At 40.4% G+C, this 24171-nt stretch overlaps 3 protein-coding genes across 6 annotated transcripts in view; 1 reads left to right on the plus strand and 2 right to left on the minus strand.

Moving 5' to 3' along the window:
• Positions 1-2844, minus strand: part of LOC117548353 (mitochondrial import inner membrane translocase subunit TIM16-like) — a 115755-nt gene extending 112911 nt beyond the window's left edge. For both annotated transcript variants that reach the window (XM_034219563.1, XM_034219561.1), the window contains exons 1-4: positions 2656-2844; positions 917-1013; positions 634-714; positions 351-421 (exon numbers count right to left, since the gene is read on the minus strand). In XM_034219563.1, coding sequence (XP_034075454.1) covers positions 351-421; positions 634-714; positions 917-1013; positions 2656-2715 — 309 coding nt within the window. In that variant the 5' untranslated portion in view covers positions 2716-2844. The remainder of the gene's footprint in view (positions 1-350; positions 422-633; positions 715-916; positions 1014-2655) is intronic.
• Positions 2845-3151: 307 nt separating this feature from the next.
• On the plus strand, positions 3152-14826 carry dnaja3a (DnaJ heat shock protein family (Hsp40) member A3a). Of its 3 annotated transcripts, XM_034219565.1 has the most exons (12): positions 3152-3410; positions 4357-4493; positions 4575-4658; positions 4781-4990; positions 5576-5728; positions 5808-5955; positions 6186-6250; positions 6850-6978; positions 7066-7181; positions 7361-7458; positions 9565-9700; positions 9964-10692. In XM_034219565.1, the coding sequence occupies exons 1-11, from the start codon at positions 3167-3169 to the stop codon at positions 9684-9686; spliced, it is 1506 nt and encodes a 501-aa protein (XP_034075456.1). In that variant the 5' UTR covers positions 3152-3166; the 3' UTR covers positions 9687-9700; positions 9964-10692. The 3 variants fall into 3 exon arrangements, with proteins under 3 accessions (XP_034075456.1, XP_034075458.1, XP_034075457.1); XM_034219567.1 differs by lacking the exons at positions 9565-9700; positions 9964-10692 and adding an exon at positions 14378-14826 and having other exon boundaries at positions 3155-3410; XM_034219566.1 differs by lacking the exon at positions 9565-9700 and having other exon boundaries at positions 3155-3410.
• hmox2b (heme oxygenase 2b) lies at positions 12664-18466 on the minus strand. Its single transcript, XM_034219571.1, has 6 exons — positions 18311-18466; positions 17077-17185; positions 16833-16950; positions 16265-16756; positions 14615-14738; positions 12664-14524 (listed from the first exon to the last, which is right to left on the minus strand). The coding sequence occupies exons 2-6, from the start codon at positions 17151-17153 to the stop codon at positions 14397-14399; spliced, it is 939 nt and encodes a 312-aa protein (XP_034075462.1). The 5' UTR covers positions 17154-17185; positions 18311-18466; the 3' UTR covers positions 12664-14396.
• Positions 18467-24171: the final 5705 nt, after the last annotated feature.

Genomic DNA, 24171 nt, shown 5'->3' on the forward strand with positions numbered 1-24171 from the left:
AAGTGCAATGCCAATGCTGGGCACTGCGGCAAAGACCTGTGAGTGTTTCTGTGTGTGTGTGTTGTGTTATAGGTCTGTGTGTGGCAGAAGATGCCTGAGGTAAACCGAGCTGCTGAGACTGAATATGCAGACCCACACTCAGCAGACTCCAGTAAGCTCAGCTACCTGTGGCTGGGAATCATTTGCTGAGAGGAAGGAGTCTTCCAAAGGTTTAAATAACAAAAAACAAGCGGGTTCATATCGTATTCAAAGCCCTGCCAGGAACAACAAAGCCTGAAAGGATGGTAATGGGCTTTTGTTTAAGTATGAAACAACAAGATCAATATACAGAAAGAGAAAAGAGATCTCACCGTTTCATCTCCAGAGCATGTTGCCAGGAGACTTTCAGCAAAAGGAGAAAAGTCCATATCAGTCACCAGATCTGAGAGAGGAGGGAAAAACTATTTAGAGTCACGACTGTCTATCCTAAATGTCCTTTCTGAGCAAAAGCATTAGTATGTCTCATGTGATTGTTTTTTGTGTAGAGACTTTGAGGAGTGTCCTTCAGGGTCGGGGGATTTGCAGTCAAGCAGAGGAAGGAACAAATGAGGAAAATAATATGATGTGTAGGCAAAACTTCAAAATAAATGTTACCTGAATGGCAGGGAAGCTGTGTGACTGTCCATTGGCCATCTGAACCAGGTTTGACCGAGGACAGTCCCAGCATACCTCCACCTACCGAGACAAAATGTAAAACAGTTCAAACTTACCTCTTTTGTTTTTACATGAGAAAAATATATCCTTTTTATTTAAACTTGATTCAGTCATCTCCATATTATCAATTGATTACACGAGGACACTTTGTGAGACACAAGCAGTATTGTAAACAATCAGTCTGAGGCAAATGTTGCTGTTGACCACTCATTCATAGCCTTACCAGCCTGCTCGGTGTTAAAGACCACAAACTTAGAGCTGGCTTTGATGTGGTTCCCCTGGCAGGAGAAGGAGCCAGCTCGGACGTTGTTAATCCATTCCTGGATGTGAAATACATAGAGAGAACAAGTAAGAAATGGAAATGGATAAAAACAACATGTTGAATAGTGTGCATAGATAATTGGGGTCAGACAACATGACAGAGAAGAAAATAAAAGAGTTAAGTTGACATGGCTACAGTTGCAGAACCAACTTCCTACATTCAATCTAAGAACAAAATCGCTATCACAACTAGTAGAAACTAACACATGAGATAAACGGGAAGGATCTAGCTGAGAACACACACACACACACACACACACACACACACACACTTCATTAAGTGTTGAGGAAGTAGAACAGCTCCCTGTGTTGCACAGCAGATGCAACATTAACAAGGCAAGAGCAGCAAGGGGAATGACAGACATTTGGCCTACAGTAAGACATTTTAAAGCTTGCATATATATTTACAAGTGTACACAGTATACATATGTGTATGTCAAAACAGTAGACATCACACAGGTATGGAGCATCTTTTCCTGTATAGAAAATATGTATGTCTCTTTTTTAGAACAAAATGCTTGTCTTAACATGCATTTGAGGTACCATGTTAAATATATTGTCAGTGTATTCTTAATTTTTTAGGAGTAAAAAGCCTGACTATTCTTACAAATGGCCTATAAGAAAGAGCCATGGCACTAACAACTCTGCTTAGTCAGGGGATTAGGAGACAAATCAGCACCAGCCAAATAATACATTAAACTATCCGGTGACTATTCTCTCTAACAATGTCTTAAAGTATTTTCTGAGGAGAAGACATCCCGCTCGTCTCATTCCATCCTTGTAAGAATGTCTCCCGTAGCACTGTTGTTCCCTGCCCTTTATCTCTCTTTGACAGTGTTGATATGATAGCTCCCATCACATGACTTCAGTGCTGGAATAGCTACAATCACACATATGCATTGGTCTGCTGAGTGAAGGCCGAGTTTAACATGCATGGCAGCAAAGCACCACCTGCTGTCTCAGATCCTGCGCGAGATTTGAGAGAAGACCTTCCTCTGTCCCTGTGAATACCAGGCATTTTACTTCCTCTGTAAAAACGAGGTATGGGATTACACAATCCACCTCAGTGAGGAGAGCTGCAGGCGTTGCAACTTGAAATGGGTCCAGAGGACGAGACAAATGTCAATTTTGCATCGCGTCCAGACAAGTCTCACCCTGCAGCCTACAGGACACTTATCACTGAGAGAAGGACCATATCAATTATAGCATTTGCCATTCAAATGTTTTATCTTTCCCTTTGGCTGACATAGTAAATCTCTGCAATAGAACTCCACATGTGCAGTTACAAGTCGCACAGCAGCACATGATCATTAAAAAGCAATAAGAAAACTCAGTTAGCTACATTATAATAGCACAATGATGGCGTCACAGCATCATCTGATGTAGGCTAGCAGCTCTGTCTCTTTGCAACCACATGGCTGGTAGTTTTCACTACGTGTCCATAGTTCGTGTGAATACAAGTGAGTAAGTTTAGATATTCGTGTAGATGTCTCAACACTAAGCAGCCTTCCAGATGCAGGAAGTTCAACATCCCTTGCAGGCAGGCGTTCCCCAAAACACAACTTAAGTAGCACAGCTAATGACCAAGGCTAATGTTAGCTAGGATAACTGGCTTCTTTCAGACGTTCGCAAGTTACTCACATCTTTCTTGCCAATTTTTGGAGTGGTGTTTTTGAATTTGGAGGTCTTAAAGCGATTCATGCTGATCTCTCAAATTGACTTTCGTGCCTTCCGGGTGTCTCTGTCGAGCTGGTTGGTACACAGGACTCCTGCTACAGCTGACAGTTCAGGTTGGCCGTGGGGTGTCTGCTCGTTTTGCTCCACAGAGCTGTGCGCTTGGGCGGAGCTTTGATTTTCCAACATAGAAATCTCTGCCCTGTCAAACCGTCACTAGCTTCCCCGGGTATTAAAACATGCGCATCTTTTTTCTTGACACGTTTGATGCTATTTACACACACACACACACAATAAAACTGATGTCTGAACACTTTTAGTCAGCACTATTTGTTATCTATTGTAGACACTTGCGTTGAGTTTAAATAAAGTAGCAGAAGGTTAAGATACACTTTTGCAAGTCGTTTTTTTGGAAGAGCATCATCTTGAATCACAGAGAACATCTTTGGCTCTCGGTGACGCCCACTCTGTCCCGCACATGCGCAGTGAGTGCGGAGCAGCGGCTAGTGAAGGAATGATGGCGTCTTCGGCTGTCCGAGGCTCCTCACGCTGGATAACAGTTATCTTGTCCTCTGGACCTCATGGGGCCACCGGTGCCGGTGTCTGCGCTGGCCATGGAGGCGTCCGTAGTATCTCTTCCCTGGGAGCAGGAAAACTGTGTCGGGGAGGTAACCTAATGTGTGGAGGAGCATGGAAAGCGTTGACATTGAAAGGGGTGTCAGGTGAGTGCTGTCAACCCATATGGTACCCGGCCTAGGCTAAGCTAGGCTAGGCTAGGCTAACTGTTTTGTAATTGCTGGTTTACTCATTTGACGCAGGATAAAACAACTAACCTAAATGCGATTTATAGGGCTCGATTGATCATTTAACATATGATGAGATTTTAACACAAAACGCATTATTTTTCGTCCACGTAGAGGTAACTTTGATTTGGTGTCATCAAGTAGAATACTCAAGGTGGTGATGCCAGGGTTACATCTTATACATAACGTTTGTTTGAAATGTAACTTTATCATCATGCAAGCAAAAGGAAAGTGCAGTTGCGGCCTACTCAAATGGTGTATTATATTCTAAGAGATAATAAATAACAGCGACACAAGGTACAGAAATCAAGCAATGTGAGAACAAATATAAGCATTATGAAGTATGATTCTATAACGATATAGTGAAGTATAATTTTGCAAAGTACACCAGTAAAACACAAGTCTTACTCATTTGGAGTGATGTCCATTGGTGGTTGTTATGCGTTTTACCCCTTGCCCCAACTGGGGTCCAACATTAGTCCAAACTTTCATTAATGTGTCACCACTTACGAATCCCCAAATAGATAACACTGCTTTTATTGTTACCAACCATTTGTAATTGCTATTGGTAGTGCCTAGCACATTTTGTACCATTTGCAAGTAAATCATGTTCTGTTATATAAACGTTTGCGTTTCTAGAATCTTCTTCAGGTCAGGTTAACTTGCTGGCCTGTCCTTTTTGTCCTTTTTTGATTGTGTCAGCTAAGCCTATCTTCAGTCACCGTACATAACAATGCAGATTATTCAATTTAGCTGTTACATGGTGGCAAAACTATACAGTCGGTTATCAAATGAAACCTGAATGCAGCTCTACTTTTCTAAATTGTATAGACTTACCCTTTTACCCTGGTTTGACTATTTTCAGGTAACAACTCCCCCTTTGCTGCGTCCACACTGTCCTTTCACACAAGTTCTCCTGCTAGCAGCAAGCAGGACTTCTACCAGACCCTCGGTGTACCTCGCACAGCCACCCAGAAAGAGATCAAGAAAGCATACTACCAGGTCTGCCTCACACACATGCACAGCTCCATCTTGGATAACCAATCCTCACAGTAGTTAACAGTGTGTTTTGTTGTCCCTTAGATGGCCAAAAAGTATCACCCTGACACCAACAAAGAAGACCCAGAAGCCAAGGAGAAGTTTGCTAAGCTGGCTGAAGCTTACGAGGTTTAGAACTTTTGTTCAAATGTTCCCTCGGCACTTGTAAATGTTTCTTCAAAATCTCTGATCAGTCTCTTTATAACGTATTCGAATTACACCTCCTAAACCGTACTCCATGTTTGATATAGATCCTGAGTGATGAAGGGAAGAGGAAACAGTACGATACGTACGGCTCTACGGGCTTTGATGCTGGTCAGGCCGGTGCAGGAGGGCAGCACTACTGGTCGGGACAGGAAAGCAACGTGGACCCCGAGGAGCTCTTCCGCAAGATCTTTGGGGAATTCTCAGGAGGCCGAGGCTTTGGAGACTTCAACGCCATATTTGAACAGCCACAGGAGGTTAGTGGGAGACTGTGGGAGTGAAAGGAAGGCCTCTGTTACCTTGATTTCTATTTTTGGTTCTTTGTTACATTTGATTGGTGCATCTTCCAAAATTGTCATTAATAATAATAATAATAATAATAAAGCTTTATTTATATATCACTTTTCATACAACACATGCAGCTCAAAGTGCTTTACAAAATGACACATCACATGTTAAAAACAAACAAGACATTTCCCTCAGATTATTTTCTAAGAACTTTACATGCGGGAAAATATAACATTTTATCAGGTTTATCAAGGAGATAAAATGTATGATAACACAAATAAAATAAAATAAATAATGGTTTCTCTCTGACGGATAAGACACAAGACAACTGAATCGATGCAACAATATCAAATATGAACATATAGGTACAACAGAAATAAAAATAAAATGGTAATAAAAATGCCATAATTCTAATAAAGTTTAAACGATTAAGAAATAACAAAGACCAACGTAAAAATAAATATTGCTATTGAAGCATGTTAGATTAATAAAATAAGATAAAATCCTTTAAGACCTATAAAATATATCAAATTGTTTTGATTTTTTCTCCACAGTACTTTATGGAGCTGACGTTCACTCAGGCGGCAAAGGGAGTGAACAAAGAGTTTTCTGTTAACATAGAAGCAGCCTGCCAGCGCTGTGACGGTAAGGGCCACGAGCCAGGCACCAAAGTCCAGCACTGCAACCACTGCAACGGCTCCGGCATGGTAAGAGCTCCGACACTCTCCCTTTCCTCAGGGTTTGTTTGTGTTGTTTTACTAAACACGTGTATTGTCCGCCCTGCAGGAGACCGTGAACACAGGTCCGTTCGTGATGCGCTCCACATGTCGTCGTTGTGGAGGCAAAGGCACGGTCATCTCCACCCCGTGTAATACCTGTCGTGGGGTGGGACAGACCAAGCAGAAGAAGACTGTGACGGTTCCTGTGCCTGCAGGTCCGTTTTTCACACTGTAAATACCAGCTTCACTGCTGAACATAATTCATGATTTGAATGCCTATCATACTTATTTCTGGCATGCTTTTAAAATTCACAATAACTCAAAATGAGTTTCATGTCGGCAGAATTGGAAGATGTATATAATTCCTATAGGGCTTCATACTCAAAAGATAGATTCCTACGAATAACTTGTATCCAATCTAACTGTGTTTTGTTTTGGCTTCAAGGAGTGGAGGATGGTCAGACAGTCAGAATGCCAGTTGGTAAGAAGGAGATCTTCATCACATTTAGAGTGAGTATATATCTGCATCATCTTTTCAAACACACAGCATTCATAGTAGTCTTCCTTCTCCGGCTTCTTTAAGGCAAGCGAGCTAGACGGTGAACAAAGAGAGAGCAGCGTTAGTGAGAACAAAGCAGTGAAACTAATAATAAAGAAAAAGTGTTATTTTCATTGTGGTTACATTTTAAATCACACATGTACACACCCATACCTCTGCGGTACAGTGCCTCACCACCATATTTAAAATTATATATGCAGACACCACCACAAACTTAAAGTGGGTTGAGAGGATCTTTGACTGAATCTGCACATTGCTTTTTTAGGAAATGCTGCATATCACACCTGCAATATCAGTATTGATCCCAGAGCAAACAAACCTAGATCAGAAGTAAATCCACTCTTAATCCAAGTGGTCATCAGAGCTGCTATAATGGTGTTTTGTATAATGTACCGGAGGTGTGTGGGTTTAGTACGAGGCATTGAGCTGTCTGAGCTCTTTGAATTAGAATAAGCTCGGTTCAGACAACCTGTGGTGTACTGCTTCCTGAGATTGTGATGACTTGATACCCCGTGTGATTGGCTGTGATGTGTTCTGGGTTGGTTTTTAGGTCCAGAAAAGTCCAGTGTTCAGGAGGGACGGTGCAGACGTCCACTCGGACCTTCTTATCTCCGTGGCTCAAGCTATCCTGGGCGGCACAGCCAGGGCACAGGGCCTTTATGAAACACTAAACTTATCAGTAAGTAGACACGTTCTCCTCCAATCAGAATATGTTTTTAAACGCATGCAGTGTGACATTTTTTTAATTATATTTTCTTGTCTTCAGATCCCTGCGGGCATCCAGGCAGACCAGAGGATTCGTCATTCAGGGAAGGGGATCGCTCGAATCGGTGGTTATGGCTACGGAGACCATTATGTCCATGTCAAAATAAAAGTACCCAAGTAAGACTCCTCATAGTTCATCTGTCTCATCCAGTAACATGTCTACTACTGCATTTATACAAGATGGGGACATGAGAGGTCCTTGTAATTGAAAACAATGACTTGCTGTAGTCTTGAAGAAAGGGGATAAGAACTGTTTCCCTATTCAGAGATCCATAACCAATTGTTTTCCTGTGTAGGACGCTGACTGACCGACAAAGAACTCTGCTAACAAGCTACGCTGAAGACGAGACGGAAGTAGAAGGGACGGTGAATGGAGTCACTAACACCACCACAGGTTAGAGCAGTGGTTCTCAAACTTTTTACAATAAAACACCCCCTGATTAGCACAGAAACTATTTGGTAGGGGAAAAAAGCCTTTCAAAATGACCCCCCTCTGTTAAAAACAGAAATGTTGAATATAAAAAATATTTTTTACCGAACTTAAATTGACATTTTTAATTACATTTATTATAGTATCATTATTTTAGGAATTATGCACGACTGATGGTTTTTTTAATAAAAAATCTCACGTACCCCCTGCAGTACTCCAACGTACCCCTAGGGGTCCGCGTACCCCCATTTGAGAACCCCTGGGTTAGAGGACCACCAAACTCACTCTTACAATACAAAGGGAGTTTGTTGGAATGACCACATTTTAAACATAGTATAGAGCAGTGGTTCTCAACTGGTCAGGCCTCGGGACCTACTTTTTACTTGGTCAATACATCGCGACCCAACATTTTGAAGCACTCAAATCTATTCAACAAAAAATCGTGCTGTGATATATACGCTTTTCAGCATACAATATTAATAAAAGTGAAGTACAGTGCATATATCGCTTATATCCCTTCACAGAACTAAAGTATGCTTTTAAAAAAGGTTTAATGAGATGATGGAATCAAAGCTGAACTATATAAAAAGGCACGCATGCTGAAAACCCAACCCCAGCAGGGGGGTCTGTGGGATTCTCCCCCAGGAGATTTTTAGAAATACTAACATAAACTATTTATTCTGGTACACTGTGAGAAGAAAATAAATAAATCTATTACTAGCTACCCGACATATTAATAATATGTTATGCCATTGTTTGTTTTTCACTTTGTTCTGACATCTTGCTGCGAGAAGAGTAAAGAGGAGATAGTCTGTGTGACTTACTTTAAATTGTGGGTAAGGGTAGATAGCTCCCATTGTTCTGTGACCTGTCAATCATCAGACCGGGGGTCATATTTCATTATGTGTTGATTTCTATCTGAAGTTGTAACCATGGATGTATAAAGAAGAGTTATACCGCAAAGTTATTCTCCGTGGGGACTTCCGGCCACAATCTTGATTCTGATTGGCCAGAAAACTCGAAAAAACATCAGCTAAATACTACCAGCTAAGATATTTTATTGAGAAGATGATCACTATGTGAAAGAACTTTTCAAAACCGTTTATGGTCTCCGGTATTTCCAGTCCAACGCCGCCTGCATGCACAGCGTTAGAAAATCGGGCCTTCAAAATAAAAGTTTGACTTTTTCACTCACACATCCGCGACCCACTCGAAACGGCTCGCGACCCACTTTTGGGTCGCGACCCACCAGTTGAGAACCACTGGTATAGAGTGCCACAGTGACGCATCCTAAAACCCGGAAGTAAACTCCTTCCGGTTCCTTCGACAAAAAAGCAATGGGATTTCTCCATAGGATTTTGGAAAATAGCTGGAAATAAGGTCTGTGGTTGACACACATTTAAGAGACGGATCATGTTTTGTTCAGCCAGATAATATCCACATGTCTACACTACTTTTATAATTTTCGATTCATAAATCTAGTCGCCAGAAGCAAAATGCTAACGTTATGCTATAAACTAACTACAGCAACTACGTGCTTCAACGTCACGCCAACTTAAGATCCATATTCAAACATACAGATTCTAAATGGTACAAGTTGAAGCGTTTGTTTGAACAGGAGGCAGGAACTTGCTTTCAAGCAGAACACCGGGGAAAACAAACTTAGCGGGAATGTTCACGTATTTGGTGTCATGACGTACAACGGCCTCGACAACTTCTGTAGTCCTATTCAGCCACATGTTAACAACCATCGTTTTTCAGACACGTAAACTTCAAAAATCACCAGCGTCATCAATTTGTGTCAAACACAGACCTTATTTCCAGCTATTTTCCAAATTCCTATGGAGAAATTACATTGCTTTTTGGTGAAGGTCAAATGCTAACTTACTTCCGGGTTTTAGGACGCGTCACTGTGGCACTCTATTGCCAAAGCATTCCCACACAAGGCGTTATAAGGGAACAAAAACAAAGAAACACTAAACATAAAGTGGCATCACAGAAAAACCCAACTCATAAACTCTTACCCTATCGCTATTAAGGAAGTTGTATTTAGTGTTAATCTCTGTCCAGGTGGGGGCAGCAGTGATAAGCGGTCTGAGACAGGGCAAAGCGGGCGTAACGAGAAGGAAGGAGAGTTGAAAGAAGAGGGGGGCTTCTTCTCCACATTAAAGAAATTGTTTAGTGCCTCCTGACAGCCACAAACCAGGTAGGACTAGTATTGATTAATCCCAAGTTGTTTTTGTTCAGTTCTGCACAAAAAGTGAGTTATGAAACACTTGCTGCAGCTTCTCTGGATAACCTTTCATTCTCTGGTTTGTGGCTGTCGCATAAAAACTGTGAATCCAGGCTGATGGCTTAGAAGTATTTTTTGATTTGTTATTTCTCAAACTGGGGCTGCTTTACCGGCTCATTTTTAAAAAGCTCCATTTACTAAGAGTTAATTTAACAATCTTTTTTCCCTACTTTAAGGAAAAAGGTCATCCTATAACTGAGAAGCTTCATCAGTCCATCAAAGGACAGAAGAGCGGACTTCATAAAGCCAACACAGCTCATATTAAAGGAACGGGTGTTTGAGGACTAGTGGGTGTTGGATAAGTCCTGAAAAGGTTTTGGACAGATCAGTAAAAACCTACATACCCAGACCCTGCAAAAGACGGAGCATCACCTGCTGAATCCACATACAAGAGGAGGTTCCAATGTGCCATTTATCCATTAGGACAAGTGTCCGTCGTGGTCATTTGGGCGGCAAAGACTTCTTTAAAATAGCCTTGTTGGTTTTCTGTTGATCCACATTAAAAGACATTATAGTGATAACAGAATTCAGGTGCACATAAATTAAGTGGTGTATTGACAAAGATTTAATCAAAAGTTTTCATTTGGAATTAAATCGACCCCGTTATTTGTTCGTTATGCCTTGGTTATTGTTTCATTAATGCTCCAATTCCCTCCACAATTCACAACACTATGCTAGCAAGTTGAACGTCAGTCATGTTCTCATGGTTTACCTATAAGTTGAAGTGTTTGAGAAAAGGTGTGTCTGCAATGGAAGTAGAAGTTTGGCTCCTGAACTATGAAAACCAAACTGTCCCACCTTTAACCCTTTGAATTATGTCATTTGTACATATAGTTGTGTAACCTACAATGTGTCGCATACAAGAGAAATGCTGTACATTATAATAAAGCTATGGTCTGGGAAAAGCTTGTTTTATATAAATCACCACCACAGAACATTTGTTTGAATCAATCAATATATTTCTTTGATACATATTTTGTTCAACCATTAAGATATAATGCAGTAAAAACCACTTAACTGTCCCTAAGTGAGTCCAAAGCTAACAGAGGTAGATCATATTGAATTGTTAGTGTATCTAGTAAACGTACCTGCATTTTCACTTTTAAATACAAATATTATTTTATAGCAATATGATCATTACCTCAAATGAAAAGGACACCTTTTTATATTGGATTTAAATGTGTTTCTATTAATGAAAATTGTTATTTCAATTCAACAGTTCCTCTGAGAAAAGTAGTCTTTTCAATAGCTTCCATGGCATTTAAGCTAATGACTGCAAATGCAGAATTGTATATCTACATTGGAACAGTAGGACTTGCATCTATTTTTTTTTTTCTGGAGTAACTGGGTCTCATGACATGAAAGCTTTTGAAACATTACATTGCATTTAGCTGATGCTTTTATCCAAAGCGACTTACAATAAGTACATTCCACCAAGAAGATACAAACTTGAAGAAAACAGAATCATATAACTACATCAGGTTTCAGAGCTAAAACATTTCAAGTGCTACTCAACTAACTTTAGATAAGCCAGTCCTTTATTAGTATATAAGTGCTTTGTTACTAATGTTATCGCTCAAAGTGGAGTCGAAAGAGATGAGTTTTTAGTCTGCACCGGAAGATGTGTAAGCTTTCTGCTGAAACATGTTTTAATTCATTCATGAAGCATCACTAATCATAAAAAGGTGTGCTACGTTCGACGCCTTCATTAGAATAGATTTTTGCATCAATTTAAATAATTGAGACACATTAGCACAAAGCAATTGAAAATAACACTGACTAACACTTTGTGTCATTCAGAGTTTAATTTATTGATGGTCCCTTACAGGAAACCTGGTATTAACTCAGATGCAGGGTTTCCGTTAGCCGGTAATTACCGGTTATTAGCTGGTAAAATGTATTAAAAACCGGTAAATTCAAAACCTGCCGGTCAAAATGTCTGGTAATAATTAGGAAGGCTCCGATAGATCGGCCACCGGTCATTATCGGCCGATATTCACTCTTAATAGTTTGATCGGTGCTCTATATAAAGAACGATCAGGAGAGCTGGATCTGATCGATATGGACATAAACGCGAGTGAAGTATAACCGGACACGCGAGAGAGAGATCAGATCAGCTGCTGAGTCAGACCGAGACACGCAGCTCTGCATAATCACCTGAAGCCCCGCCCTCTGTTTAGCGAGCTGCAGGAGCTGCATGAGAAACTGACGGGCTGTCAGAGAGAGAGGGAGGGAGAGAGAGAGGGAAAAGAGAGGATCCGTTTCTCCCGTGTTATTATTCAAAGTTAATGTAAACTTTTGAATAATGTACGTTATCTAGGTTACTACAAGTAGTTTGTTTGAATGTAATAATTATGTTGTTTGTTGTTTGTGGAATCATTTATTGAAAAATGGATCTGAATTTTTCGATCTGTTACGATTATAGACTGAAGCAATATAAAAATGAGCCCCGTGAACTGAGTTTTAAACTGAAGCATATCTGCTCATAGTCCGGTAATTACCTGCTAACGGAAACTCTGCTACACAACTCTTACTATTATTATTGAAATATGACCGGTAAGTTTCAAATTTGTCCGGTAAAATAAATTCTGCCCGGACATTTGACCGGCGAGAAAAAATCCTAGCGGAAACCCTGCTCAGATGTGAGCTAACCGTCAGTTAACCTTCTCCGACTGTTGACAGTGTGTCTGTAACTGAGTGACAAGACGCTGCTGGATCACATGTGAATGTCTGTCGAATATCCAACATAAAATGTAAATCACAAAGTATCTATCCAGTTTTTGGATAGATACTTTTAGATGGATATTTGTACCTGATGATGGTGCTACATAATCATTAAGACGTGTATTGTTATTATAAAAAACAAGTACTTTTAATAAATAAACCAGTCCAAATGGATCACCTTTATTTCAGCTTGAGCAGGAAAACAGAATGTATTTCATTCAACAGCCATGGGGTGTCAAACACTATAAAGCGTTTAGATACACAAAGTGATTAGGAGCAGAGTTATTGAAATACAAGAGAAATCTAAATCAACATGAATTAGTCAAGCATCCCATCTTCTATATCTAAGGTTTAACAATGACCAAAACAACTGTACTTCTGAGATTCAAGTAAGCCTTCCCTAAGTTCGTCCAAAAATACTGAAGCATTTTGACACTGGCTAAAATAAAATAAAACATGGACAATGAACTACAGGAGCATAACAGTCCAAAGGAAAGGCATTGTATTTCCATCTGACTACAACATGAACCTGAGACGCTCAGATAAAAAACACATTATCACTTGGGATACATGCCAGGTCAAATCTGAATACTGTACATCATGTGCAAAACACACACCACACCAACCTGGTAGACATTTTGTTTTAAGCAGGTTTCCGTTGACACTGTGCGTCAAATATTTTTAAACTACGATAAGAAGAAACAGCTTGGAAGATGATGCCAAGTTAATAAAATGTCATTAATGTGTCACGATAAATATACAACTTCAATTGCAGAACAGTGTAATAACACTGCATACAGTACACGAAGCACAATATGTTCCTCCTTATCCATGTTGCAATGAGCATTACTTGGAATGGTGTTCCAAAAAATAGGAGTACAAACAAAATGTGACTTTGTTTTAGTGATGATGCACACTGGTGTATCCATAACAAGTGGATGCTTACACAAGAGGTGAGCTGCTGAAGGACCTAACCTGCATAATAAACCTCTTTAGACTTAACCATTATCATAGTCACCTTTCCTATGATATAAGCTTCTGTGGCAGAAAACTGAATCATCGATTAATACTTCATCCTGGACAGTTAAGCGATGCATTCAAACCAACATCAGGCAGTTTTTGTTTATAAATACAAGATGATTTGAACATGCATTAGTAGAGTCCATTTTCAGGTGTATTCACTCGTATCCATCATAAGCTTGTCAAAGTTGTGCTATTTTTTTAAGAATTAGGTACACTTGTAGAAATGTTTTAGAAACATTGGAGGCCATTTTTGGATAATTAGATGAATTAAAAAGAAAGAATATGCACTGCGTTTTACATTATCTTTGGAACTTCCATTCATGTCAGGAAGTACAATTTGAGATCTTTTATTGCACCAACACAAAGATTTCATTCAAAACCACCACAGCAGTCTGCCCAGCAAGAACACGCTGAGCCATTAAACTCATTCATAACATGTGCATAGTATGTTGAAACATGTTTCAGTTTCATTTAAAATTGGGGCGAAATCTATACTAGTGAGCTTCCACGACAAAAGGAGAAAACAGCTTCAGAATATCTTCAGATAGGACTAAACTCACTGGAAGGACAAAGGTTGGAGGGACAGTTCAGAGGAGGTAGCACATTTAAAAGAATAGAGGATACATTTTAACAAGTTGTAGCTTGATGGATGGATGGAGATGACATATTTATGGTCATTATATCAGAATTCCAAGGAACAGATCCAAGTTTAATTCCTTTAAGTAACATTAAATAAGCCTGGACCCGTTCAGAATGTTTGTAAGAAACTAGGAAATGGTCTACAACCTGAGGGACTTTTGTATTCCCCTTACTGTCCTCCCTTTTTTCTCGTTGTTCTCCCAGCAGCACGGTGACGGCAGCATCACATCAGATACCAGGCAGCAAATCCCGCAAGAGCAGCAGCAAGAGCAGCGCAGAGGACCTGTCCCGTCGGGTGTCGCAGTACGGCCATGGCGAGCTGACAGGCGTATTCTGATCCGCCCGCCGCCGCTGTGACACAGAGAACAAGCTTAGCTCACCAAAACTTTTTTAAAGGTTTTTCATGGAAAGAATTCTGCAAAGAGAAATGTAAAAGCATACCCATTTTGGCAGAATAGTAGGGACATTTGCTGATGTCTCCGCCCATTGCTCCGTGGACGGGCATGCCAGCATCTAAAACATCCTCCTGGATGGTTTTACCAATCTCTTCCAACTCATCGAACACCTGCCAGCACAAACATAAAGTGTGTTAAGCTTGTTGAACACTCAATAATCAAGAAATTGTTCATGAATAAAAAAAATAGCAGACAGCCTGTGAATTAACACCTGAACAAATCAAAGAATCATCATTAACCACACACTGAGGAAATTCAATACTGCAATAGTTTAAAGCAGTGGTTCTCAAAGTGGGGGGCGTGCCACTTTGGCATAGAGGCGAGAGACCAGGAGGAAAAATGGTTATAACATTTTTTTTTTATTTAAAAAGATCATAATTTCAAAAATTATTGATTCGAAAATAATATGATGCAGTACAGTACTATTACGTCTGGGTCTCTGTTTCATTAAAGCTCGACTCTGTGTGTGTGCGGAACGAGCCATTTTGTGTGCGCGAGCGAGAGAGAGAGCGCACCGGTACCGGAGATCGTTGTTGTTAGCTTCTGGTGCTAGCGAGCTACGCTAACAGATATAAGGGGTTTTTTCAACAACAAGGTGGAGGAGAGTCCTCTCCTGTCAGACTGAGAGACTCAGTGAGCTAAAGGACTCTCTCAGTGTTATCTCAGTGGGTCTCAAATGTTTTGGTCACCATTAATGTAAAACAATTATTTCCGAGGCACATGTTTATATGATCATTATAGTTATACAAAAATAAGAGAATAAATGAAAAACAGGTATGAAATACTATATGACAGTAAAAAAAGAATAAAGTTTAAAAGGGTGATTTGTAAAATATCCATAAAGAAAAAGTAAATCTGTTAACAGGTCTGTTTCATATGGGTGTTGAGAGATGTATCCATAGATCTCTTCATTTTGCTCTCAAAGTGCACCAGATTGATGCTTTTAACTTCAATATTTAAAAATAAATCTTCCCGGGGGAGCATGCCCCCGGACCCCCCTATGTGAGGTTCACACACCACCTGTAAAAATAGCACTTTACCCCTGCTTACACCTATATGCCGTGAGCTGATTATAGAGCCTTCATTGTAACAGTCACGGGTACACTGTGTATTTGCCTGGGAATTGTTGCAGTAGAAAATTCCACTGTAGCGCCCGGTACATTAATGGGAAACCCTAAATGTTTGAGCACCCTCTATGAAACGTCAAGCTACCCCACAGCACCCCCAAAAGAAATCTCTGGCGCCGCCACTGAGCCTGACTATTTGTGTTGGGGGGGCCCGACTTTTCTTTTTTTTTTCAAAGGGGGGGCCTGACAGAAAAAGTTTGAGAACCACTGGTTTAAAGTAAGAAATTGCCAACAAAAGCCAATTACACCGTGAGCTCAATAAAGTACAATATATAGATTCTTTGGACAACAATACAATAGTTGTTGTTATCGCAGGCTGCCATACAGTTTGTCCTTCATTTGATATGATTATATAACATCCTTATGCTTATTTAACACAATTAGTTACATTTATATCCATTTAGAAACAATTGAAGGGAAAATACCACCCACTAGTGTTTCCAGACATATCCAACATTTCTTATTTTCTCTATCTCTCCAACCACCATTCCTTGTCCCTGGCCTCTCACCTCCATGTTGAACTGGAAGGCCTTGACAGCCTCGGCCACCAGCCTCTTCTTTGTATCCTCGTCCAGAACCAGCACGTTCATCCGACTACGGTACAGCTGCTTGAATTCTTTGGCACTATGGATGCCATCAAACGTATAGAATTCCAGGCCCTCCCCTGTGGGCGGCAGCTTCATGGCTCTCTGCGCCACCTTCTTCAGCACCTGGCCCCCTGACAGGTCACCCATATAGCGGGTGTAAGCGTGGGACACCAGCAGCACGGGGTCCTCCTGCCCTACTTCATGAATACGGTCCACATAGCGCTGGGCGGCCGGGGAGCAGCTGACCTCGCTCTGCCAGTCAGGCCCGTAAAAGTACTCAAGGTCACGGGCCAGGGCCTCGCGGCGATGCAGCTCTGTAGGGAAATATAGGGGGGCAAAGTGGGGGTGGTCCTTGTTCCTTTCAATCTCCTCCTCCATGGCGGTATAGGTGTAGTAGAGAGCAACGGCACCAAGCTAGGGAAGCAAGAACAAAAGCAATAGTACTTACAGTTTTCGATTTATTTTTATTTCTGATTTTCTTTTTTCTGACCTTGAAAAGCTCTTTGCGGATGCGACCCTTGAGGAAGTCTTTCACAAACTGTGTGTTTTCGGCCTTCTCGTGAACCTCCTTGGTCCCTGCTGCCAGCAGCTCGGACAGATCCTCAGGACTTGGGGGGGAATTTTTTTTGTATTTTAGCATTTGACAGGATCACAACAACAAACATGGCTATTTTGTAATCATATTTCACTCTTTCAAAAAGGTAATTGTGTTAGAACATTAGTGGGAGACTAACCTGAGGGTGTCTTTTCCTTCATTTACAGGCCCTGCTCCATTTGCACTAGCTGTTGTCGCCATCTTGTCTGCTGACATCAGCAGTGTTCCTGTCTGCCAGTTAGTTCACCCTAGAATCAGTAAAAGATATCAAATCAACATCATATTTACAATCAAACTATATGGCATCAGTCATATATAAGTTTAATCACAAATAAACCTTGACAAATATATTTGTAGTATATTGGTACAGTTGTGGGAAGGGCATATACAATATTAAATTGTGGTTAATGTAACTGCTGTCGTAATGACACTTGGGTGAAGATTGCACAACCGTTTTTGGATAAACAAGGAAACAATATCAGGCTGAGGGATCTGAGGGATTGTGTACCAAAACAATAACAACACACTGGAGCAACATTTACAGTGCATTGATAATAATTTGTAAAAACAACATAATGATGACGAACACTATCACAGTTTACTGCCTTTCAATATAAAATAAAAACAATTTGAGATGAATAAAGTCTAATCATCAGGTCCAAAATCAAATGAAGGCTTTCATTTCAGATTCAGCAATGTTTATTCAACAACAATATGTATTAATCTCTTACCCTCAAAGCAGTAGAGGTCTAATAAGAAACAGGGGGGCTAACCGTTTCACTGCAGCTATTGTTCCTGAGATGATGGTCAAATAAAAGCTTCTTCTGCCAGTTAACTTAATTTAGCTGCATCCACCTCATTTACTCAAGGCAATATGCAACTGAAAGGTGATAGGAAATGCTTAAAAACAACACCAGGGCGTCAACTACGTGAACAAACAGACAGCCATAAATCAGCCCATCCACTAAAACGCAGCACAGGCCTCCTGGCGTTTAACTCACAAATGCAGCTGGTGTTGTGATACACGAGTTAATGAAGTGATTTAAAACATTTCAGTGTCTCAATGTGATCAGAAATCATTATCTAAAGCCATCTTTCATCGAGATACGCAACACATGCTATGTTTGGTACTCCTGGCGGTAACGTCATCTAACTTGCTCGGAGCATCATTTTGACAACAACAGCTAACTTTGCTGGAGGACGCTAGCTAACTTTGCTAACAGCTAGCTAGCATTTCAACTAGCCTAACAAACTTGAGATTTTTTTGACGAGCGGCGTTACATTCCAATGCAGTCTCGACACGTTTAGTCACAGATGAAATTATATATTAACGAGTTACATTGCTTTGGTAATATAATATTGACGTTACAAACCTTCACCCCACTACAGTGCAGAGCAGTCCGGTTAAGTACAAATCAAGCTTGGACCCAGGACGCCACGGAACTGCACGTCCACTCATCTGTGTTCACTGTAAGCCCCGCCCCCTTCCGGCTGCTGTCAGATGCTTCTCTGCTGCAGGAAATGCTGAGGACAGCTATTTCTTCTGCCTATACCACTAGGATACAATGCAGACATAAACATTAACACATACAAAATAAACTACTCAGCAAAAACCGGTATTTATCTGCGTTTTAAAAGTCCAAATTTGAAAGAGTTTCAAAAAGAAGAAGCTACAACTTCAAAAGTCTCCTTTTTCTAATGTCTGCTATCAGTAACAACCATGGATAATGCAATTATAATATCAGGAGCACACAACGTACCTACCAGGACATCATGTGTTTCTGTGAAGCGACAAAGAGACTCAGAACTATGAAAGGGCAAAAATAATCACAATGAGAGTCGAAAAGACAACAAAGAGACACACTCACAATGACTATAGGCAAAACAACCACAAAGAAACACAAACAAAAACAATAAATACACTAACAATTACAATGAAAATACTTTGACATCTTCTTTTGTTTGTTTGTTTGGTTTGTGAAGCACTCTGTGTTATCTTTTGTGTATGAAAAGTGAGGTCTAAATAAAGTTTGATTTAAATTGAAACAATGAAAATAGGACAAACAAACACAAAGAGATAGACAACAACAACAAAAGGAGACTTGACCACTATGTCTGTTTGTCTTGCTGCTATGTAGCAGAGGTGGTGGTGGCTTTTAGGAGGCATGATCCTGATCATGCCAGGTTCTTAACATGATAACAATAATCTTTAACCGGATCCTAAATTGGATGGGAAGCCAATGTAGACATTCAAATGGTGGTCACATGAGACCTTGGTAAACAGCTGCAGCAACCTTTTGGCGATTTAGGGAAGTACTGCTAAGGCAGGGGAAGTGAAAATTGTTATAGAAAATAAAAGCATAGTTAATATCTTCTAAATCTCATTGGGCTTGAGTTTAATGTAACAATTTTCATGTGTCAAACATAAGTGCTTCATGTTGTTGAGAGCCATTCATTGGTCCATCCTAAAACAACCTTCAGCTGTTTATAAAATCAACACAATCAATGAGTACAAAGTGTGCTAGTTTACATGTAGTTTTTTTGCATTAGTTTGCTGGTTTATTACTGGTAACATTGCATAAGATGTAATACATTACAAGAAGTGAAAACAAATCTAAATCATCCCCAAAACCCCAATGAAACATCAGCCGACGAGAAGAGAATAACCACAAGATGACATTCGCACCAAGCAAATACAGAACATGGTTTGTCAAGTTGCAGTTTCACAAACAGTATTTAATATTCAGAACAAATAGCACAATATTGTTTTTTGGCTTACCTTAGTTGTAATGTATGTAATGTTTCATATTAAAAGCAAACAAATTATACCATGTGTTTGATTTTGGCCTATATTATGCAATAGCTCTTTCTTTTAATAAAACAAATGAATCATTCTTGAAAAGGACATTAGAAATTGAATATTCCTAATTCCAATCAAATTACCCCTTGGCAACACTCTTTGTTGCTCTCCAAGGCTTCACCAAAATGATCACAAAGCTGTAGTTCTTACATAACCACACACCAATGTTATAATAACAATTATCTCCACTATGCTGTTCGGTTTAATCTGCTCATTCGTTTTTATTTATGGAGTGTCAGTGTAAAGGGAGCCTTTGTGAGTCTCTCAAATGTTGTTGTTGTCCACAGGAATACCCAGAGGTGTGGACTCGAGTCACATGACTTGGACTCGAGTCAGACTCGAGTCACACATTTTATGACTTGAGACTCGACTTGACAACATCACAAAAGACTTGCGACTCGACTTGGACTTGAACACCAATGACTCGGGACTTGACTTGGACTTGAGCCTTCTGACTTGAGGTGACTTGCTACTTTAATTCAGAGGTCTCCAACACGCCGATCGCGAGCTGCCGTTAGAAGAGCAGACTCCCGTCGGGGAAAGCATAATCTTCAGCCGCTCCTACTCTTGCTGAGAATCCTTGCAGGCAGGGGCGGGTCTTTATTTAGCTGGGCCACCATGCGGCCAATCATATGCGAGGACACACTAGGATCATACCATTATGTGAAAGAAGGGTGGGGGCACAGCATGTGCAGAGCGACGGGGAGACGGGGAGCCGGGGAGCCGGATTTAAATGCAAGCGCGTCGGAAAAAGTCAAGAAATGAGCGAAAACCGAAAAAAGAAGCAGCATCTGGCTGCTTTTCAATGATATTGGAGAAAGCAAAGCTGAGTGCAGGATTTGTAAAATGAAAATAACCTTCAGAGCAGGGTAAACACTCAGGATTTATTGTCAGAGGTGGGAGAAGTTCAGACAATTAAAAAAAGTTACAATGAAGTCTTAAATTTGATAATCAGAATTTAAGGCCTTAAAAAGGTCTTAAATATGATTCAGAAGGTCTTAAAAATTATCGGATTTGAAATGTACTTCTGTGTTGCGATAGCGTCTAAATGTGTTTTGGGGGGAAATGTCCGGGCTGCAAAGTAACCAGTACGGTAATAGCCTTTCAGTTCCCCCCAACAATTTGTATTGAATTAAATCAACATGGAACCAGTAATCACTAACTTTGTTTCCCCCGGCCACTTATTGGAGAACACCCAGCTAGTAACCTAGCAACCAAGCTTCAGCTCATGTAGCCTATCTTCGAATCTACTTACAAATAAATATGGGGAAGTGTAAGTTCAACCGTATTTGGTTGGAAAACGTCTAATTTAGTGCTTGGTTGAAACCAGTGGAGGGAACGTGTTTGAAGCCCGCTGCACCTTTTGCAAAATAAATTAGTGTTTGTTTTGCTAATGTAGCGTTAGCTAGTGGAGCGTTAGCTAGTGCAGCAGCAGCTAATGTAGCGTTAGCTAGTGCAGCGTTAGCTAGTGCAGCAGCAACTAGTGCAGCGTTAGCTAGTGCAGCAGCAGCTAGTGCAGCGTTAGCTAGTGGAGTGTTAGCTAGTGCAGCAGCTCCCGCAACAACACCGGGGGACCTCCGGGCGAAGTTTGGGTCTACGTCAACCCTAAAAGCGGAGGTGCTGTAGACGCTAAATACCGTAGCTAAACACCAATCATACAACAGCAACAATGAAATAGTGTAGCCAAGGCAGCAGAGCTCTGAATATAGCTCTTGTCACTCTCTCTCAGAGACACACACACACACACACACACACACACACACACACACACACACACACACACACACACACACACACACACACACACACACACACACTAGGGCTGCTCGATTATGGCAATAATCAAGATTATGTTGGTCAATAATTAATATCACGATTATTAAATATGATTATTCATTGACTTTGAAAACATCCATTTATTGAACTTTAAAACAGATAATAATTTGAACAGTATCTTTTTAACTGTTGAATACCCTGAACGTATAATTCAACTGAAAAACCAATACAAAAATTAATTAAATAAATGATACATTACTAAAAAATGCATTAGATCAAATATGTTGTAGTGCACCGTCACAACCTAGCAAAGCAAAATAATCGTTTTTTCCGATTATGTTGTTTTCGTAATTGTGGCAGGCCAAAATCGTAATTGAGATTAAAATATGATTAATTGCACAGCCCTAACACACACACACACACACACACAGACAGACGCACACACATACACACACTTTTTGTCTAACACGCTAACACAGTTCTGTACTGTTACGCTGTTGTGTTCAGTCATTGTTCTTATGTTGAACATGAATACATTTACTTTGTAAGTGATTATGGGACGTATTTCTTCTTTATATACATTTTCCTTCATACTTTATTGCCGTGAAATAGGTCTTAAATTCTATTCAAAGTGGTCTTAAAAAGGTGTTAAAAAGTCTTAAATTTGAGTTGGCGAAACCTGCAGGAACCCTGTACAATAAAAAGTCCTGCATTCAAAATGTTACAAGTAAAAATACAAAAGTATTAGCATCAAAATATAGTTAAAGTACCACCTGCAGAGGGATCAAGATGCAGGTGTTCTCTTCCCCATAGAGACGCCTCGCTGCACATTATCCCTTGCATAAAGATAGATTGTGGGTCCCTTACAACATGTTGTACACAATGGAAATAAACATTCTGGTTACCTCAACATCAGGGATCTTATACATTAAACTCCTTCTGAATCAAACCGTCACGGTAGCCTTACCTTACTGATCCCTCTTAAATTAGAAAAACACACGTTACTTTACCAGCAGAGAGAAAATGGATTATTAAATTATTAATGTGACTAATAAAGAGCAGTTTGATTATTAAGTATTATTCTGTTGATCGATGTCATTACATTTGGTGAAAAACACATAATGACTTGTTTATGACTCGTTTTGTCAAAGTTTAGGACTTGGACTTGAACTTGCCCATCCTGACTTGAGACTTGACTTGGACTTGCAAAACAATGACTTGAGACTTGACTCGGACTTGAGCGCAAAGACTTGAGTCTTGACTCGGACTTGCAAACCAATGACTTGGTCCCACCTCTGGGAATACCTGAGAACAACATCAACATATTTGAAGCTGAAACAGACTGACTCTCCTTGTTTTGAACACTTCAGTAGATAGCTGTTTGACATAACAACGCATTTTGTTATTTGGTATAATTATTGCTTTACAAATTAAAATGTATACGTCGGCAGAATCAAAGACCAAGAAAAATAAAATATAAAGCTATGTTAAAATCAAAAAACAATAACAAAAGGGTTTGCCTTATAGATTAACAACCATTCTCACTTCCAAATGCCTGTTGTTGGCTCAAACACATCTAAAGACCTAAAGAAACAAATACATTGTAGATGTGACATGTGGGCAGGTGAAAGGGGCAGAATTGGGCATGTAATAAACTTGACACAGTACTGTGAACACAGAATGTGCTGAGTAATTACAATGAGTGCTCCCCGATCAACAGGTGGTCATCCTGTCCCTGCCCTTAAAAAAACAACTATGAGCCTTCAGTCTTTGTCCGGGTTGCCTGGCTCTTGGGGACAAACAAAACAAGCTTACTGTATTTTATCTCGTTTACATCATGCTGTTTGAGTGTTCTGCCAATTACAGATCATAGTAATCATAGTTTTTCAGGTATTTTTGTGTTCAAATAATTCACGCATGCTGTTAATGAATTATGTATGAGGTAGTTTGTTTGCTGAGCAGATTTGTCCATCGGCTAATGATTGTGTGCAGCTTCTATTTAAATACCTGTGTGTGTGTGTGTGTGTGTGTGTGTGTGTGTGTGTGTGTGTGTGTGTGTGTGTGTGTGTGTGTGTGTGTGTGTGTGTGTGTGTGTGTGTGTAGTGGATGTGTGTATCACTCTCAGAGCCGGATATTTATCTGGCAGCCGGCTGGAGTGTCAGATGCTTGGATGCAGCCCCCCCCCGCTGGAAGCTGGTGAGGGGGGGGGGGGGGGGCTGGGGGGTCAGCTAACAACAAGATTCACTTCCCTCCAACAGGGCCGGCAAGCTGTTGCAATTACATTAAATTGCTTTGGGAAATGGTTCTGTGCTACTGATTGTGATCAGGGGGGGTGGGAGAGAGACTTTGCCTAATAAACTCTGATGGGGGAAATGTTGACAAACTTCATATCATAGTGGATAGCGATTTCTCCATATGAGAACCTCACACATATGTAAATTTGGCAACTAACATTTGGGTTTGTTTGTCACTCTGCTCTGCTGAGGACCCCATATGTGAGGTACAGATGGCCTTTCAAATGCTGCATCAAAAACACTCACATAAACACGCCTCATAAGAATTGCAGCAGGAGGTCTATTTCACCACTCTGTGAGATAG

Source organism: Gymnodraco acuticeps, unplaced genomic scaffold (assembly GCF_902827175.1).
Source record: "Gymnodraco acuticeps unplaced genomic scaffold, fGymAcu1.1, whole genome shotgun sequence".
Lineage (NCBI taxonomy): Eukaryota > Metazoa > Chordata > Actinopteri > Perciformes > Bathydraconidae > Gymnodraco > Gymnodraco acuticeps.

What these genes read in the sequence shown, in the direction of transcription:
- dnaja3a (XM_034219565.1), top strand. Translation starts at nt 3,167, where the DNA reads ATGCGCAGTGAGTGCGGAGCAGCGGCTAGTGAAGGAATGATGGCGTCT. An exon ending in AGCTGGCTGAAGCTTACGAG is followed by an intron (nt 4,659 to 4,780) that starts GTTTAGAACTTT and finishes TGTTTGATATAG; the next exon opens with ATCCTGAGTGATGAAGGGAA. An exon ending in ACTGCAACGGCTCCGGCATG is followed by an intron (nt 5,729 to 5,807) that starts GTAAGAGCTCCG and finishes TCCGCCCTGCAG; the next exon opens with GAGACCGTGAACACAGGTCC.
- hmox2b (XM_034219571.1), bottom strand. Translation starts at nt 17,153, where the DNA reads ATGTCAGCAGACAAGATGGCGACAACAGCTAGTGCAAATGGAGCAGGG. An exon ending in TCCGCAAAGAGCTTTTCAAG is followed by an intron (nt 16,757 to 16,832) that starts GTCAGAAAAAAG and finishes TTGCTTCCCTAG; the next exon opens with CTTGGTGCCGTTGCTCTCTA. An exon ending in CTACTATTCTGCCAAAATGG is followed by an intron (nt 14,525 to 14,614) that starts GTATGCTTTTAC and finishes TCTGTGTCACAG; the next exon opens with CGGCGGCGGGCGGATCAGAA.